Consider the following 17,343-nt stretch of genomic DNA (forward strand, 5'->3'; position numbering starts at 1 on the left):
CCTGTACCATCAAGATCAAGATCTTCGTAGCCCTAACAAGAGGTGAGAGACGGTGGGTTGCAGGAGCTTTATTGGTAATAACCACTGTGGAAGGAAAAAAAAAAAAAAAAAAAATAGAGGACGAAGGACGGAGTGCAAGACTCTGTATTCTTTGGAAACACGAGTGAAGATGGCAGACATGGGAGCTGAGAGGAAATGGAGGAGAGGCCGGCCATCCCCAACAAGAATTCTCTTTGTGAGGAGTGTCAGCCTCTTCACTTTTTCATTACTTATAGCGTCATTTTGCTTGGTCTTCACGTATCTTTAATTATTTTGGATAACAGAGAAATAACATAAACGTTTTCTATCAGAGGGGAGGGTAATTAGGTTAACTTTAGATTAAGTTAATTTCACTATTAATCCCTTCATTGTGTAGGTCGTGATTTAAAAAAAATGGTATTTCTTGATAAGAAGCCCTCCTCCTATTCCCCTATAATCCCTCAAACAAGCTTGGGGGCCTGTGGAGAATCGGGAGTTTTTAGGGAAGGGAGGAAAATACGTGATATATGGACGTTAAAAAATCTAAGGAAATTACCCTCAGGGATATGGATAACCTTAGCCTATTCTCCCGAGGTTGATACATATCAGATAGAATTAAGGTTGTAGAATATCATGCAATATATATATATATATATATATATATATATATATATATATATATATATATATATATATATATATATATATATATATATATATATATATATATATATATATATATATATATATATATATGCAGTATATAGGTATCATATGTTTAAGTCTGTAAAGACAAGCTAAAATGCACTGGAATTATATCAAACATGAAACACCTTCGCACTAGACATCCCACTGAATATGCGAGTTGATATAAACCAAAGCATGTTTATTATTGAACAAATCCTGTGCGAGATAAGAGTAAACATCAACTAAATGGTGGGATGGGTACATTCAGTATCCATCCCAGAGCCTTGGTCTCTTGGGACCTTGGGACCAGGAATCAGCACTCAGTAATCATCCCTGCCAGTATTCTAGATGGAACCAGTTCCGGAACCACTACACCGTGGTAACTGCCAAACAGCGCTGGTGGTTCCAAGACTTGGGTATATACCAGCTGCGCTCTGCCAATTCCCTGTGGAACCAGTTCCAACGTTTCTGCCTGCCCAAGGAACTGGTTCCGTGAATACTTGTGTTATCAATTCCTTCCCAACACTGCTGTTGGCCAGCTGCCACAGCTGTGTGGCAGGGTGGAGTAAGCTGTTATAGGAATCAGAATATTTAATTATTTGAAGTTCTTGCTAACCTAACTTAACATCAGTCTAACCTAACCCTTGCTTTTGTTTTACTTTTTTTTTTCATAATTAAGCAAGAACTTCAAATTACTAAATATTTTGATTCCTGTAATGGCTAATTCTGCCCTGCCCTGCACAGCTCTGGCAGCTGGCCAGGCAGCCAGCAGTGGCTTTCAAGCACTCACAAGGGGAGGCTGTAGCATGGGATGTGTCAATTCATTAACCAACCTTTTTACTTTTTTTTTTTTTTAACAAGTTTCTGGAAATTGGTATGTATTGCATGATATTCTACAACCTTAATTGTATCTGATATGTAAGTATTAACCTCAGGAGAAGAGGTTATTCGAGGAAACTCCTACACTAATTCTTCATGCAGGCAGCACTACTCTGCCCCCCCCAGGCCAGCCAATGTTGACAGCCTGTCCCTCTTGTCATCGTCTCCAGTGACAAGGAAGGACTGGATGACAAATAAGGTAGCGACTTTGTATGCATTTCTTGGCCTTGCCAGTTAAGTTGGGTTAGGTTACTTTGGTTGGGTTTGATTTAGTTAGGTTATGTTAGATTAATTTAGTTAGGTTAAATTAATTTAGGTTAAATTAGTTTGGTTAGGTGCTGCTCTTATTCTCATTGGATGGGCAAGTGGCGGCGAGTCCTCTTTGAAGGAACACTGAAACTTACAGTTGTGAGTCCTCTCTGGAGGAACATAGTGAGTGTTACTGCTGTGGTACTTATTTGTGAGGATGAAACTATTTTCTTCTGGTAGATTTTGGTTTGTTTTGTATTGATCTACTTTTTGTTTTTATTGCAAAACAGTACTTTCTGGAGGGGATGGGTATTGGGGGCTGGGGTTAAAAAATTAAAAAGTATTGATTTGCAGGGATAACAACATACAGATTAATTAAAAACAGACCAAAAACTACCAGAAAAATTGTTTCGTCTGGATTTGTGAGACTGATGCAAGTGTAAAAATTTACCAATTTGAAATATTAGGGGTTTCCTCTTCAGGAGCCTTGATGAATAAATACTGAGCCAGGTATTGGTAAAGAAAGCAGCTCTGTATACTTGGGCACTTTATCCACTTTTTTACGTTCCTCCAGAGACCTTCATTGTTTTGTGTGTGAACTTCATTGTCCACTGAGTCTACAAAGTTCTCAGAGTGATTAACTGTGTAAATTAGTATATGTGAGTTCTTCAAGTTTCTTATGTGCTTCCCACTGATCACTCACAATCACAGACCCATGGTAGATATTTCCTTTCAATGAGTGGGAAAAGTGTGTCTTTATCTCACCTCCCAGTCTCATCCACTGGGCCCACCAGCGGCACAACGAACTTCTTGGTGAGGCGCTCTATCCCCCCAAACAGCCAAATCTGGGACAGTGCATGTCCTTTCCCCTACTTTCGTCACATGATGAGTGTCTTGTCTTTCTACAAGCACACCAGGACTACTGATACTTTCTGGATTTGTGAACCAGAAGTCCATGATCTTGCTGCAGAATGAGTGCCAGTCAACAGATATCCACGATGAAATGTTCAAACACTTTATCAATGTGTTGTGGTCCCAGTGGTGACTCAAGCAATGGTTAACAAAAAGAACCACTTTTCATGCCGACATGCATACTTTCTGAAGGAATGGTCCCTTACTGTCACTCGTGCTAAAATCACAATACTGGTGCTTTTTTTTCCTTCGGAATTTTACAACTTCCCGTGCATCTCCAGATTTTCTGCCTGTCTTCCCGGTATTTACACTGTTTGTGACACTTAGGTCACTCTGCAACACTAGAAAGAAGACCATGTCCAAGAAGGAACTCTACACATTTGTCAGAATCTTCATAAAACCTAGCAATATACTGAAAGTAATCTAGGCGACAACCACCGTAGAGTGACATCTTTCTCAAATTAATTCAAATATTTAAAATTGAGCTGCTTTTCTCTCCTGAGGATGAAATAAAATTAGCTAAATTAATTCTGCATTTTTTAATTAGCCAGTGGCAGTATCCTCAAACAAAAGAACCAATCACCGTGACTAATTTCGTGCTTGTGCAACTGATGTGACATACACGCACAGACAAAGACACACCTCATTGCCCGCCTGTCCATCACATGCATGGGTGTGTCACTTCTCAGCACTATCACAGTGGCGAGTTATCCTGCTTCTGTAAAAACAGACAAATCTTTAAAAATTGCTGTTAGCATTATAATTTGCAGTGATATGGTTCAAATTACTCAGAATGAGAAGCTCTATCTGATGAGAAGAGTTGAGACTGGTGCAAGTGTAAAAGAATTCCTTCAAATTTCCTTACCTTACCTAGCCAGGGGGGCTGCGCCCTGCCTGGACCTCCTCACCGTTAGGGTGCTGACCTAATCTAGCATAACCTAACCTAACAAGGGACCTCAAATATGGTGTTATGCCTTACCAGTGTGAGCTACTGATGTGAGTTACTGTTGTGGTGTGGAGATTCTCAGGGTGATGGAGGTAGATAGAGTTTGGTGGCTTCCTTAATAAATATATGGAATCTTCTTTATGTCTATATTGCATCATAAACATTGCTGATGCTAAATATCCCACATAGTGATTTTTTTTCCTGCTGAATACTGGCACTTTTCACCACCTCCCTCCACTGGGTAGCCATATTAACAAATGACAGTGAGCCTCTATCAGAACGCCCGATGTGTCTTTAAAATAAATGAAAAGTATAACTGAACCTACCGTGGAAAATCTTAATTGGTAGCCTCATGAATGGTAGCTTGTGATTGGAGGGATCATCTCTGTAGATACTATGAAATCTAAATATGCCACTACCCACAAATCCCAGTTCTAAACAGCAGAAAATAATTTCAGTGTTTACTCATGACAGGTGCAGAGCTCACTGGAATTAGAAAATGGCAAATTTTGCCATACTGCCTACTCGTACCCCCAAATTTTTTTGTTTACAGCGAGGTCACTGAGCTATCAACATGACATTAGTTTTGTGCTTGTATGTTACACAGACTTAATTTCCAGATTAACTAGAAATAAGAAAAAAAAAGTCAGTCTCAAAATTTGTAGGCTAGGGTTATTTTCATAAAACCCAAGGTATTTCTCTCCCTCCACTTAAATTGTGATCTAAACAAAAAGGAACAGCACTGACATTATGAAATTGAAGTAATCAAAACCTAACCAAGCCCTTGGATGAAAACAGTAATATTATTTCAGTATTATATTCTATAATGTAAGCTTTCAAAGATTATGGAATTAACCTTGGCCTTAGACAGTCATTGTATGTCTCAGGACAGAAATATGATGCTATTTTTTTCAAATCATGATCTACACCATGAAGAGATCAGCAATGAAATTGATACGCAGAATTAATCTAAACCAACACTAACTTAACATTAACACATGTCTGAAAATGTCAAAGTTAACTCAATATCCTCATGCAGTGTGTGGGAATATAGAATGAGGTGGATGAAGAGGGTGAAGTTTTGCTGAGAGTGTACAGTACCATCTAGATAGGGTAGGATGTGGAGAGAGTAGGTAACTAAGTAACTAATTTGTAAATGAAACAAAGAGGTTCAGAAGGAAATTGAGATAAATAGAAGTTTCAGAGGGGGGAAAAAAAGTATGGTAATTAAGAAACATGAACGAGATCAAGAGGGGAATGAAATAAAATCTAAGATGTAATATGAGGTTTATGAAGATCTGGCAGCTACAAAAGGAAATAAAAAAGGGAGCACAAGAGACCTTCAAGGACAAAAAGGAGAGGAAAGGAGTTGTAGATATAGGTAATGAAGATACACGTAGAAGGATCAGAGAAGAAAATGGACTAGATCAACAAGCTGTGAAAGAGAATGAAGAACAACTTAAAGGAAAACATGAAAAGTTAATACAATAGAGGAAAGTAGAGGAAAATTAGTATGTACTATAAGATTATAAAGTTCAGGAAAAAGAAATAGGAATAATTCAGGTAGAGGACAAACAAACAAGAGGGAAAAAAAGTGAATAATTTAGTGATTTGCAAATTAAGAGCTGGGTGGAAGAGATTTATAAGAGCAAAAACAAGACCAGGCAGTGTGCATGTATATATTTTGTACAAGTTGACTACTGATAGATAAGCACAAATGATGGAAAACAATAATACTGAGAGGAAAAGAAGAGAGAGGATAAGAAGTAAGAAAACCGAGGGTGCTACCGGGTAAGTTACAGGACATGCAACAGAATGAGAAATAGTGAAAAGAATAAAGTACAAACAAGGAAGAGGAGTACAAAAGAGAATATGTGTCTCCAGACCTAACACTAGAGAAAAAAATAAAGGCTAAGGAACTTGAGAACACAGCGCAAGGAATGAAAGGACAGGGAAGAAAAGGTTGAATATTTTAAAAAGGACAACTCATGAGGGGAAAATTTCAATAAAAACTACAGAAAGAGCAGAGTAAAAAATACCATGAAGGTAAAGAATGAAACACAGATTATATAATGGTAAATTGCATAACATCTGAGACATGACATGTAAAAATAAGGCTGAAATAAGACTGAAAAACTAGGTAATGGGAAATTTTGTAATGTGTAATCTACTGTAATATCAAAAAGATGAAACTGTCAGAGGAATTAAATGACTGTACAAGTGTGAAAGAAGTAAGTGATAAGAAAAAATGGAAAGGAATTGGAAATAGAATAAAGAAACAAACAAGCAAAAACATCATTTGTGTGAAGTGTGAAGGAGAAAACATTTCTAATTGGTAATGGTCATTGTACCATGTGGTGTGCAAGAAGATAGGAAGATGAGAAGGAAATAAGAAAGGATTATTGAAGGAAGACAAGACCATCCATTGGTTATTATAGGAGACTAACTAGACATGTGGGATTCCAAGATAAGGGAAAAAATAGATGGATGAAGCCTTTTACTGTTTTATTGAATAATAGTAAGAAGCACATGGGAAGTTAGACATAGTAAGTGTTGTAGATTATACAATTTTACGGATATACATATATGTATGTATTTATAGATAAAGCAAAGTACTTAATTTAACAGACTAATCTTATACAAAGCTGACTATAGGCAAAGATAAAGAAATGGAAGATTACAAGAAGGATGAGGCCTCACTATAGTTACATTGTACATGAGGTAGAGGAGGAATGCAACAAAGAAAAAGAATTTTCAAGAAATTAGGTGACAATGAAGAAAATAATAAAAATAGAATATGTATAAGGAATATAATACAAAATGTGACATTGAGTCCACTTGACTAATGGAGGGCTTAAAGGAGGATGTAGCCAAAAAAGAAAATGAATGGGAAATGTAGGAAAGCAATAGGAGACCAAGAAAAAAGGAAGGACTATCATTAACCAGAAAGAATTATTCAGGATATGATTGAGAAAGAAATTTACTTGCATGAAGAAAAGATAACTGAACATAACCTTCCAGTTAACAATCTCTTCTTCTTCAGTGACACTCAGCTATTCTATTCTACACTGAACATCTTTGGTCTGCCCTTTACCAATGATATAAACTTTTTGCTAAGACAGTGTAAAGTTAGGCATTCTGAGTCAGTTTTCTCACCAAGGAGTATGCTTCACATATTCGTGCTAATCCTTTGAAGAGGGTTTAATCAAAAGAACTTCATCTTATCATCTCTTTCCTCTGATTGTCTTCAGCCTCTGTCTTTGCTGCATGGATGCATCATTTACTATCTTCTATCACTACTTTCACACTAACTATTGATTTTGCTAGCTACATGCCTCTCCTGGGGTTATGCTGCACAAGGCATTCTACTGTCTCTCAACCCTATTCTGACCATCTTTCTAATGCAAGAGTTAACCAATATTTTCAATCTTTATCCCATTTAATGATTAGCTCTAAATCTCTTTGTCAGTTTCTATATTTCTTTCTATCTGTGACTTGAGCTCTTTCACAAAGGAGGCTTCAAGACTTCTCTTAATTTTGGATAGCCTTTTTGACTTCTCTTTGAAGTGGCACCTTCACTGGGCCTTTTTTCCAGCCATTCTTATTGCCACTGGCCAAGTTCCCTCTTTCATAAATAAATTTCAGGCACCATTACTTTCAAATCACATGCAAATCAGCTGCTGCTGGTAGTTTACTGTTTAGTGTTGGGGAAAAAACAAAAAAAAACTGACCTTTCAGAATATGAAATGATGAAGTACAATATACTGCTGCTGTTGCTGCTTCCTTTAAATGTTTTCAGCTTTTGATGATCAGGAAAATATTAATTGAATTTTTCACACTGTGGCAATCACACACACAGTATGGTGTGTTAACAGCTTAATGAGCGAGGTGTATGGACTTGGACCGCAGCACAAGCTGTATTGAACTCTGCACAATGTGGTTAATGGATGTTGAGTGCTGACTCAGGTGGGATTAACTGTTAATGAGTGAGTGGCACACCTGATGGCTGATAAATAGTGAAATTTAGACATCATTCTAGAGCAGTGGTTCCCAACCTTTTTGTTCCTCTGTACCCCTTGGACATTTTTATAGGTTCCCGTGTACCTATAAATTAATCAATAATAAAAAAGATGGAACTGTAATATTTTGATATTATTTTATTATGAAATTTGTACCTATGGGTAAACTGAATAGGAACCTTAAAGGTGACAACATTAGTAAACTAAACTTAAGTAATTTGCAAAGTATCTTGATCCATCACATAAATATCTTTTTAATAATTATCCATAATGATCATTACATCCTGTACCTGATCCTTTCAGGCCCAGTACAGATTGTGGCCATGGTTAGTCCCATAATAGTGAAAGCCAAATGGCATTCACCCTACTCTTGATATAATTTAGATGAAAGTTTTGCTTACTAAAATGAAGAAATTGGAAAAAAAAACATGACATTGTGCAATCTGACTGCAGATTACACCACCATGTGTTGCACAGCAGTAGTTATCCTCTTAGACCCAATGTACCCCCTGAAAAGTGCAAATGTACCACTGGGGGTACATGTAACCCCAGGTTGGGAACTCCCTGTGCTAGAGTATATGCATTTGCTTACCTGTACAGTAAGTTGGCTTTCTTTGTTTCCTCAGCAGATATGTCTGTATTCCGGCCTGGATTATTTAAGGGAAAGGTGGCCCTAGTGACTGGGGGTGCCACAGGCATTGGCAGAGCGATCACTGAAGAACTCCTGTCCTTGGGTAAGTATCTGATAATATAATTATTTTTCCTTGATATAATACCAGTGTAAAAGAGCTTATTTGGGGTGGATGGGGTGGAATGGACCACAATGCCCTGTAATGCAGTAAGTACTGGTACATCTTGACTGTTTATTGGTCATAATGTCAGCTTTGTATATAGTTGGTATTGCTTGATGCTTATCATTGGGTCTTGATCTATGTTCAATCCACTCATTTTCAGGGTTGAAAGGGGATGGATCTTTGAGGTACGTACCTAAAATTGTAAGGAATTTTTTTTCAGTTTCTATGTTTTTATCATGATTTGGTGCTCCAGTTTATTGAAATATTCATCTATTCATCTTTATCTATGTATGTACCTCTCAGTGCCTTATGTTGGTTTGTGAATTATGCTTTGTTTCATTGCTACAGGTCTGCAGCATCATTTTGGGGGTCTTTACTGAATCCCAAGTTTGTTCTCTGTTGTTAGCTTGAGTTTGAAATCCTTTGTGACATTGCCAGTGACTAAAGTGAGCACATAATTATGGTCAGAAAAAAGAGTGCATTGCAAGTCCTGATGATCACAGTGTGCACCACTAGTATGTTGACTCAAGAAAATATTGGTTGTTGATGCTGAACATGTACAGCCTGACCCTTTTCCTTCTTCTTTATTTATTTGTTTTTTCATATGTAATAGGTCCACTGGCTAAGGGTAATAAAAAAAAAAAAAAAGGCCCTCTTGAATGCCAGTGACCAAAGTGAGATCAAATGGGATAATCAAATAATGGAGGATAAGTGGCTTGAAATCTCCCTCTTGAAATACTTCAAGTCACAGAAAGGTGGAAATACAGAAGCAGGCTGGGAGTTCCAGACTGTACTGGAAAAAGGGATGGATGATTGAGAATACTGGTTAACTCTTGCATTAAAGAGGAGGACAGAATAGGGGTGAGAGAAAGAAGAAAGTCTTGTGCAGTGAGGCTGCAGGAGGAAGGGAGACATGCAGTTAGAAAGATCAGAAGAGCAATTAGTGGGAAAATAGCAGTAGAAGATGGCAAGAGATGCAACATTGTGGTAATGAGAGAGAGGCTGAAGACAGTCAGAGGAGAGGAGTTGATAAGATGAAGTAGTCATAGTGCTTCTGATCATATATTTTAGCTGTATCATCATTGTTCAGGTATTTTTTTTTTTTTTACTTTGTCACTGAATGCCAAGATCATACAGTCCTACTACCTTTGTGTAATTTCTGCCATATAAGGGAGTGTTGGTTTAACAAAGATGATTTGGAAGTGCCTTACCTACATCAGGACTTATTTATTATTTCCGTTTTGCAGGCTGCAGAGTTATAATAGCTTCCAGAAAGGAGGAAAGACTGAAGAATGCAGTGCAGGAAATGCGTCCAAACAGTAATAAATTAAAAGCCAAGGTGTGCAATATTAGGAGTGAAACCCAAGTAAAGTAAGTTATTTTATTTTTTTTCTCATATAATTGTAAGTGGTGTTTACAGTGGAGTTCTGTTTCAGTCTATTCAGATAAAATGGAGGACTGTAATTGTTGAGGTAAAAAGGATATGATGATTCAACAATCACACTATCTTAGAGAGGTTTGAGTGTGCTGTGATAAGGAAAGCTCAAAAATCCAACCATTTGAAATTATTTGCTTGAGAAATGTGTATTAAAAATAACAGAAGTGTAATAGATTTGTTATGGATTTGTCAAAGGAATGAAAATGGAGTGACTGAGGGGACAAAGTAGCACACCCTAAGATAATTTGGTATCATGGAAATAATGGGATGAAGTATCAATGTTTATCTGTTTCTGTGGAGGAAGGACTTCCTTGTTTATGGACAATTTACTGCTCCAGAATCTTCCTTGTATAGATTCAGAGGTGATTTCAGTACCCACTGATTTTATATATTTTTACTAAGAGTTTCACCAGTGGTGTTGACTTTTTTTATATTTTTTATGATGTGTGGACCTTAAAAAAAATGTCAGTTTTTGGCAAAAAAAGATGCAGTCACCTAAGAAAAGAAAAAAAGTAAGTAGATATCCTCAAACAACATGGGCATCACTTTTAAAAATAACTGGAATTTAAGCAACCAGTTAACTGCCTGAAACATTCCTCATATAATATCAGGAAATTTTTGTGCCAATGGAGTGGATGTGTATTCTCATCCTTTTTCTAAGGATCACACCAGTAATGTGTAATTTTTTTTTTCTTGCAATTTTTTCTTAAGAAAAAAAAGTTATACTATTGTACCACCTTCAAAGGTCTGTGGCAAATATTTGTGAACACAAAAACAATAAATAATTGAATTAGCCAACAAAATATGCAACACCAAAAAATATGTAACAGGATACTACCAAAACATACTTACTTGCCCCTTCTCAGTCTGAAAAAATCTGCCAGGAGAAAATAACTACATGGCAACTTAGGTTAGTTCCTCATGTTTTTGAAAACAGAGTAACATATTCAGTGTTTGATATATTGATACAAAGGAAAGCTATCTTTTGTGACCACTGTTTGCTTTGGCTAACAAAATGGCTGTGCTTGTTTTAAGCAAAGTGTTCTGCTGAGGTGATGTGTGATGCCTAGATACAGGTCACAGTTACATAGTATGAGTGTTAAAGTTCCACTAGAATGGTGAAAGAAATTGAAAAATTTGCTGCACAACTATTGGCAATGAAAAAATTGTGAGTGCGTTGGTGAAGAAATGGACTGCTCATGTCTGTGGGAGTTTTAATTGGTGATTGTAAGGTTTGTCATCAACATGACCAGTGCCTTGTCCTCATCTGTCTGATGTGCCACAGCTATTCACTGCCCCACTTTCTCCGTTATCACCCACTGTGCCCTGCAGGGGGTTGGTGACACACCAGGAGGCTTCCATGTGGTGTTAAGACAGGGAATAGCAGTGCAGTCTTTGACTACAAGAAGCACAAGGAGAGTGTAGATCAGTGGGAAGCCACAGTGTCACATCCCTTTCTCTTCTTCTTGTGGTCAATATCACGTGGCACCATTTTGATTGACTGTCTTTCCCTTCAGGGGTTTCTTTTATTGTTTGTTTGTCTCCCCTTCTCCTTTTTAACTATTCTACTTATCATAAACTCTCCTTGGCCTGTTTTTATTGACATATCACAGTCCATTTGTGGATTAACTCTTGAGCACAGACTCTCGCTAGCCAGGTTAAGGCACTTGCAATTTAAATAGGAGGGTGGAAGGGAAGTGGGATGATTTTGGGGATAATTGGTGAAAAACGTGTTTCAAAACAAAACTGTGTATCTATATATCTATATACCAGGCTGGCAGTCACACACAAGATGGTCCAGGCAAAGCACCACACAGTTACACACACATCATTCACACTTATAGCCATGTCAGCCATGTGTAAAAAATTTGGTTCTGAAAAACTGCTGCAGTATTGAAGTCAGCTCTTATGCACAAAAATGGTATATTATTTCCATGCCTAAAAAGTTCTTCCGTATTTTCCAGTCCATTAAATGTTGTACATTACATGTTGCAATTATGTCTCTCCACTTTCCCTTATGTTAATGTTTCCATTTTATTTAGTCTTGCATATTATTGCAATAAATACAGTTTCATATAATATATATATATATATATATATATATATATATATATATATATATATATATATATATATATATATATATATATATATATATATATATATATATATATATATATATATATATATATACACACACACAGATTTGTATTTGTGATTTTCACAAGTAGTGGCCAACTTTGCCTGTCTGGGTTTCCTTAATGATTTGCTTATTTTTGTCATTTTCACTCTTTTCATTGTATATGTATATGCATTAAGTTTAACACTGATTTGTAGAGACATTGTTTTATTATATTAATTTATTGTCTCAATTTCAGAGACCTGATTTCCTTCACTCTAAATGAGATGGGCAAACTGGATTTCCTGGTGAACAATGGTGGTGGTCAGTTCCCATCTGGAGTTAGTGACATGACCTTGAAAGGATGGAATGCTGTGATTGATACAAACCTTAATGGTACTTTTCTCATGTGTCAGGAAGGTGCGTCCAATGTTGCAGTTCCTTTTTTTTTTTAAAATAGCTGCCCTGTGTTATTTGGGAGAAAAGGTAGCATTCAGAAGTTGTGCTTGCTCTCTCTCTCTCTCTCTCTCTCTCTCTCTCTCTCTCTCTCTCTCTCTCTCTCTCTCTCTCTCCAAGAACACTGTGTATGACCTTGTCCCCTTACTTTTGTGGCCAGCCAATGATAGCTCCATTGTCAGCATTTATTCTAATCAACCTTTTCATTTATTTATTATTATTTTTTTTACATAGCCAAATGCATTATCCAACTAGCCAAAAACTCCTTCATTAATAGAGTGTGTCAAAATGCTTCAAGATCTAACTCCCCTTGTGACTTCTGGCATCTAGCCCAAAACATCTCCAATAACTTTGCTTCTTCTTTCTCTCCTTTATTTCAACAAGATGGCACCACTGCTATAACATCTATTTCTAAAGCTGAACTCTTCGCTCAAACCTTTGCTGAAAACTCTACCTTGGATGATTCAGGGCTTGTTCCTCCCTCTCCTCCACCCTCTGACCACTTCATGATTTCTATTAAAATTTTTCGCAATGATGTTTTCCATGCCCTCGCTGGCCTAAACCCTCAGAAGGTTTATGGACCTGATGGGGTCCCTCCTATTCTACAAAACTGCACCTAGTCAAACTCTTTCAACTCTTTCTGTTAACATCTACCTTTCCTTCTTGCTGGAAGTTTGCCTATATTCAGCCTGTTCCTAAAAAGGGTGACCATTCTAATCCCTCAAACTACTGTCTTGTTGCTTTAATTTCCTAGTTATCTAAAGTTTTTAAATCTATCCTCAACAGGAAGATTTTTAAACATCTATCACTTCACAACCTTCTATCCGATCGCCAGTGTGGGTTCCGTCAATGCCGCTCTACTGATGATCTGGCTTTCCTTACTGAGTCTTGGTCATCCTCTTTTACGGATTTTGGTGAAACTTTTGCTGTTGCCTTGGATATATCAAAAGCTTTTGATAGTCTTGCAGAAAGCCTTGATTTCCAAACTACCCTGCTATGGCTTCTATCCTTCTTTCTGTAACTTCATCTCAAGATTCCTTTCTGACCATTCTATTGCTGCTATGGTAGATGGTCACTGTTCTAATCCTAAATCTGTTAACAGTGGTGTTCCTCAGGGTTCTGTTCTGTTACCCACTCTCTTCTTATTATTCATCAATGATCATCTAAACCAAACTTCTTGTCCTATCCACTCCTACGCTGATGATTCCACCCTGCACTTTTCCATGTCTTTTCATAGACGTCCAACCCTTCAGAGAGTAAACTGTTCATGCAGGGAAGCCACAGAAAGCCTGACTTCTGTTCTCTCTAAAATTTCTGATTTGGGCAGAGCAAACTTGGTACTGTTCAATGCATCAAAAACTGAATTCCTCCATCTACCAACTCAACACAACCTTTCAGACAACTATCCCTTCTTTTTCAGAGACATCCAACTGTCTCCCTCTTCTACACTGAACATCCTTGGTCTATCCTTTATTTATAATCTAAACTGGAAAACAGCTTCTATGAAGTTAAGTGTTCTGAGGCATCCCTGCCAGTTTTTCTCACCTCCTCATCTGCTAACTCTGTAGAAGGGCCTTATCCATCTATTTATTGAGTATGTTTCACATGCCTGTGGGGTTCCACTCATACCACTCTTTTAGTCGGTGGAATGAATGTCTTCAGCCTCCTTCTCATTGCTGCAGTGTTGCATCTCTAGCTATCTTCTACCTCTGTTTTCATGCTACTGTTAGTAGATTTAGGAGAACAGTGGCCATCTACCACAGCAGCAATAAAATGGTCAGAAAGGAAACTTGAGATGAAGTTACAGAGAGTAGGATAGAAGCTGTAGGAGGGTAGTATGGAATTCAAAGCTTTGTGGATGAGTTGATCCATGTGGTTATCCTACACTTGACAAGTCTTCACCTCAGCTATTCAGTCTCATGGTAGCTGCCTTCCTTTCATCTACTAGCTACTCCTGTTCACTATTGAAGCTTGGCAAGTTTGTTGATCACAAGCTTGTACAGATACATGATCTATTATCCAGAACTATTGGGTCCTTACACATTCCAAATTCCAGAATTTTTTAAAATTTAGAATATATCTTCCTCCACACAGTGTTTACAGCTGCCTTAAACTTATTTTCCCCTTAGTAATTTGTTTAAGTATACATGGTATACTTAAACATCATAATTAGCTCACTGTATTGTCATTTAGAAGTTATCAAAAATCTCATGTGTAATTTGATCTTTACGAACATAGTCCTGAACATGAAAACGTGTGTTGTCATTCTCTAATGAACATTGGGAGGTATAACCTTATCAACAGCACCTATACCACCACTTATTCATATATACAAAAAGTAAAGGAATATTAAACAACAGAATATGACAACATAACACATATTTACTAAATACAGTAAATAAGAACTGTTAGTGGATAGTCATGATACATGTAGACATCAGCCAATCACTGCCCTTCACACCTACACACATTCAGCTCAGTGTGTGTGGTAATCCTTCTTGAGTATCATCATGAACAGGTGCTAATATATCAAGCATTTTAAAAAATTTGAAGCTAATCACCCCAGTATGCTGCAACTTTGTATGCAAAAACAGCCCAAAACCGCCAACCCATGACTATTGTTTTTCTCTGCTAACTCTCACCAGAAAAATTAATTTGGGTTGGTCAGCTGCAGACTTGGCAACTCTGGCAAAAATGGTTGCAGTGTGGTGCTAGGCAGCAGTGTGGGTAGCACAGTGCCACACAAAATGGCAAGTGAATGTGTGAATTAAAGAATAGGTAGCAGTGAGCATTGCAAGTGTTCAAAAACATAGGAAAATATACAGACCCATAAAATCAATGGTATAAAAACACATTTCAGTTACCATGACTGACTTCCTGATTTTTTAATTCTGGATAAAAGATAATGTACCTGTATTACCTTGCAAGTCTTTATCCTGTAATCCACTAGATTACTGGTGACAGTAGTTACCATGTTGCATATTGTATTTTAATTATTAAGGTTAGAGGGAATTATAGCTTAGATGTTAATAATAAATTCTAATGTTGGACAGTTTTCTCCTATAGTTCATCGGCAGTGGATGGCACAGCATGGTGGTGTGATTATCAATATTATTGCTGACATGTTTCGAGGTTTTCCTCTCATGGCCCATACTGGAGCTGCCCGTGCAGCAGTGGAGAATCTCACGAAGGTATAATAATTAAGAATGCAATATGAGGAAGAAAGTTCAGAACACAAGAAAATAAGGAAAGCTGTAAGGAGGCATTAGGCCTGTAGGCCAGTAGGCCAGTAGGCATACATATAACAATCCCCATATGAAACCTACCTACCCATATCAATCTATCCTCTCTCAGTAAATACAACAAATCTTTTAAAGCTCCCTATTGATTTGGTGCTAATAAGCTGATAAAGTTTATTCTAGTCACGTAGCACTGTTTTTAGAACCAGTGTCATGTATTCTTTTTTTTTATTCTAATTTTATTGAACTTGAACCTGTTACTTCTAGTTCTATCTTGATTACTAACCCTAAGCATTTGATTTTATATCACCCTTGTTTTACCTCCTATATCACTTAAATACTTACATCAGATCCACTTAATCTGAACCTCCTTAACAAATGTGAATTTAAAATCTTTCATCTCCCTTGTATTTTTAGTCATTCTCTTCAGCAGTGATTCTTGCATATACTGCATATTCATTATGTAATATGGTGACCAGAACTGCACAGCTTAGTCCAAATGAGATCTGGTCAGTGCCAAAAATAACTTTTTGGAATGTCTGTTTCTAATGCTGCTAAAGATTTATCATAATACAGTAGAACCTTGGTTTACAAACTTAATCCATTCGAGGCCTTGGTTTTACAAACCAAATTGTTTGTGAACCAAAAAATTTTTCCATTGAAATTAAATGTAATTACAATTAATCCATTTCAGCCTCAGAAATATAGTATTTTTTTAATCTGTTTCAGCCTCAGAAATATAGTATTTTTTTATATTTTTTGTGATGAATATAGAATGAAATTAAAATATGTATCCTTAAATAGACAGATAACATTAAATTAAATTAAATAGTACTGTAATTTACCTTTGTTGTTTATAGTTGCTGGCACAGATGGATGTGAGGGAGGAGAGAGGGGAAGATATAGTGAATTTTCATCTTTAGCAACTCACCCTCCCCCCACGTGTGTTCGTTACTGGTAATATCCTATAATTTATGATGATTAAAAGAATAATCCATGCTCTTTGGGCCAAAAGACTGAGGCGGTAGTGACATCTAACACTTTTCTCCTTAAGTGGCATAATGAGGGTTAAAATAATACGAAAAAGGGAAAAAATGAAGAAATTTACGTTTTTGAACGCAGCACTCATAAACAGCATTTACACCTAGCATGCCAATGCACAACTGAGGACAAGTTTCCATGGATTGTGAGTAATGTGTGTTTGTACCCCAAAGCATCTTTGGTGAACCAAGCCAATATATATTTGTTTGCAAAAACTAGTTCGTGAACCAATTTGTTTGTGACGTTGGGTGTCCATAAACCAAGGTTCTACTGTATATGATTAGCTTTATTTCTGACCTCTGTGCATTAGTTTCTCTGATGTAGATCTAGACTAACTAACTCATAAATTTTTTTTGTTTCTAATCATATCTTAGAGCCTTCATTTTTATTGCGTACCAATTATGTTGATTTATTTTACCAATACTACGTACTTTGCATTTGCTGAATGAATTGCACTTCTCATACATCTGTCTATTTCTATTTGTTCATCTTATCCCCATTATGTGCTGCCTCAGAGACTTCATTATTAAAACTCAAGAAGTTCTT

At 36.9% G+C, this 17,343-nt stretch overlaps 1 protein-coding gene across 13 annotated transcripts in view; it reads left to right on the forward strand.

Moving 5' to 3' along the window:
* The window catches only part of LOC135108490 (peroxisomal trans-2-enoyl-CoA reductase-like), a 23,055-nt gene continuing 5,712 nt past the window's right edge, over positions 1–17,343 (forward strand). Inside the window, exons 1-6 of one of the 13 annotated variants that reach the window (XM_064019574.1) lie at positions 52–74; positions 1,687–1,783; positions 8,337–8,444; positions 9,752–9,875; positions 12,321–12,481; positions 15,584–15,708. In XM_064019574.1, coding sequence (XP_063875644.1) covers positions 8,342–8,444; positions 9,752–9,875; positions 12,321–12,481; positions 15,584–15,708 — 513 coding nt within the window. In that variant the 5' untranslated portion in view covers positions 52–74; positions 1,687–1,783; positions 8,337–8,341. Of the gene's footprint in view, positions 75–180; positions 236–1,607; positions 1,784–4,603; positions 7,658–8,336; positions 8,445–9,751; positions 9,876–12,320; positions 12,482–15,583; positions 15,709–17,343 lie in introns of those variants that run through there. The other 12 variants (XM_064019571.1, XM_064019567.1, XM_064019569.1 and 9 more) reach the window with 12 other exon arrangements.

The sequence above is a fragment of the Scylla paramamosain genome, chromosome 17 (genome assembly GCF_035594125.1).
Source record: "Scylla paramamosain isolate STU-SP2022 chromosome 17, ASM3559412v1, whole genome shotgun sequence".
Lineage (NCBI taxonomy): Eukaryota > Metazoa > Arthropoda > Malacostraca > Decapoda > Portunidae > Scylla > Scylla paramamosain.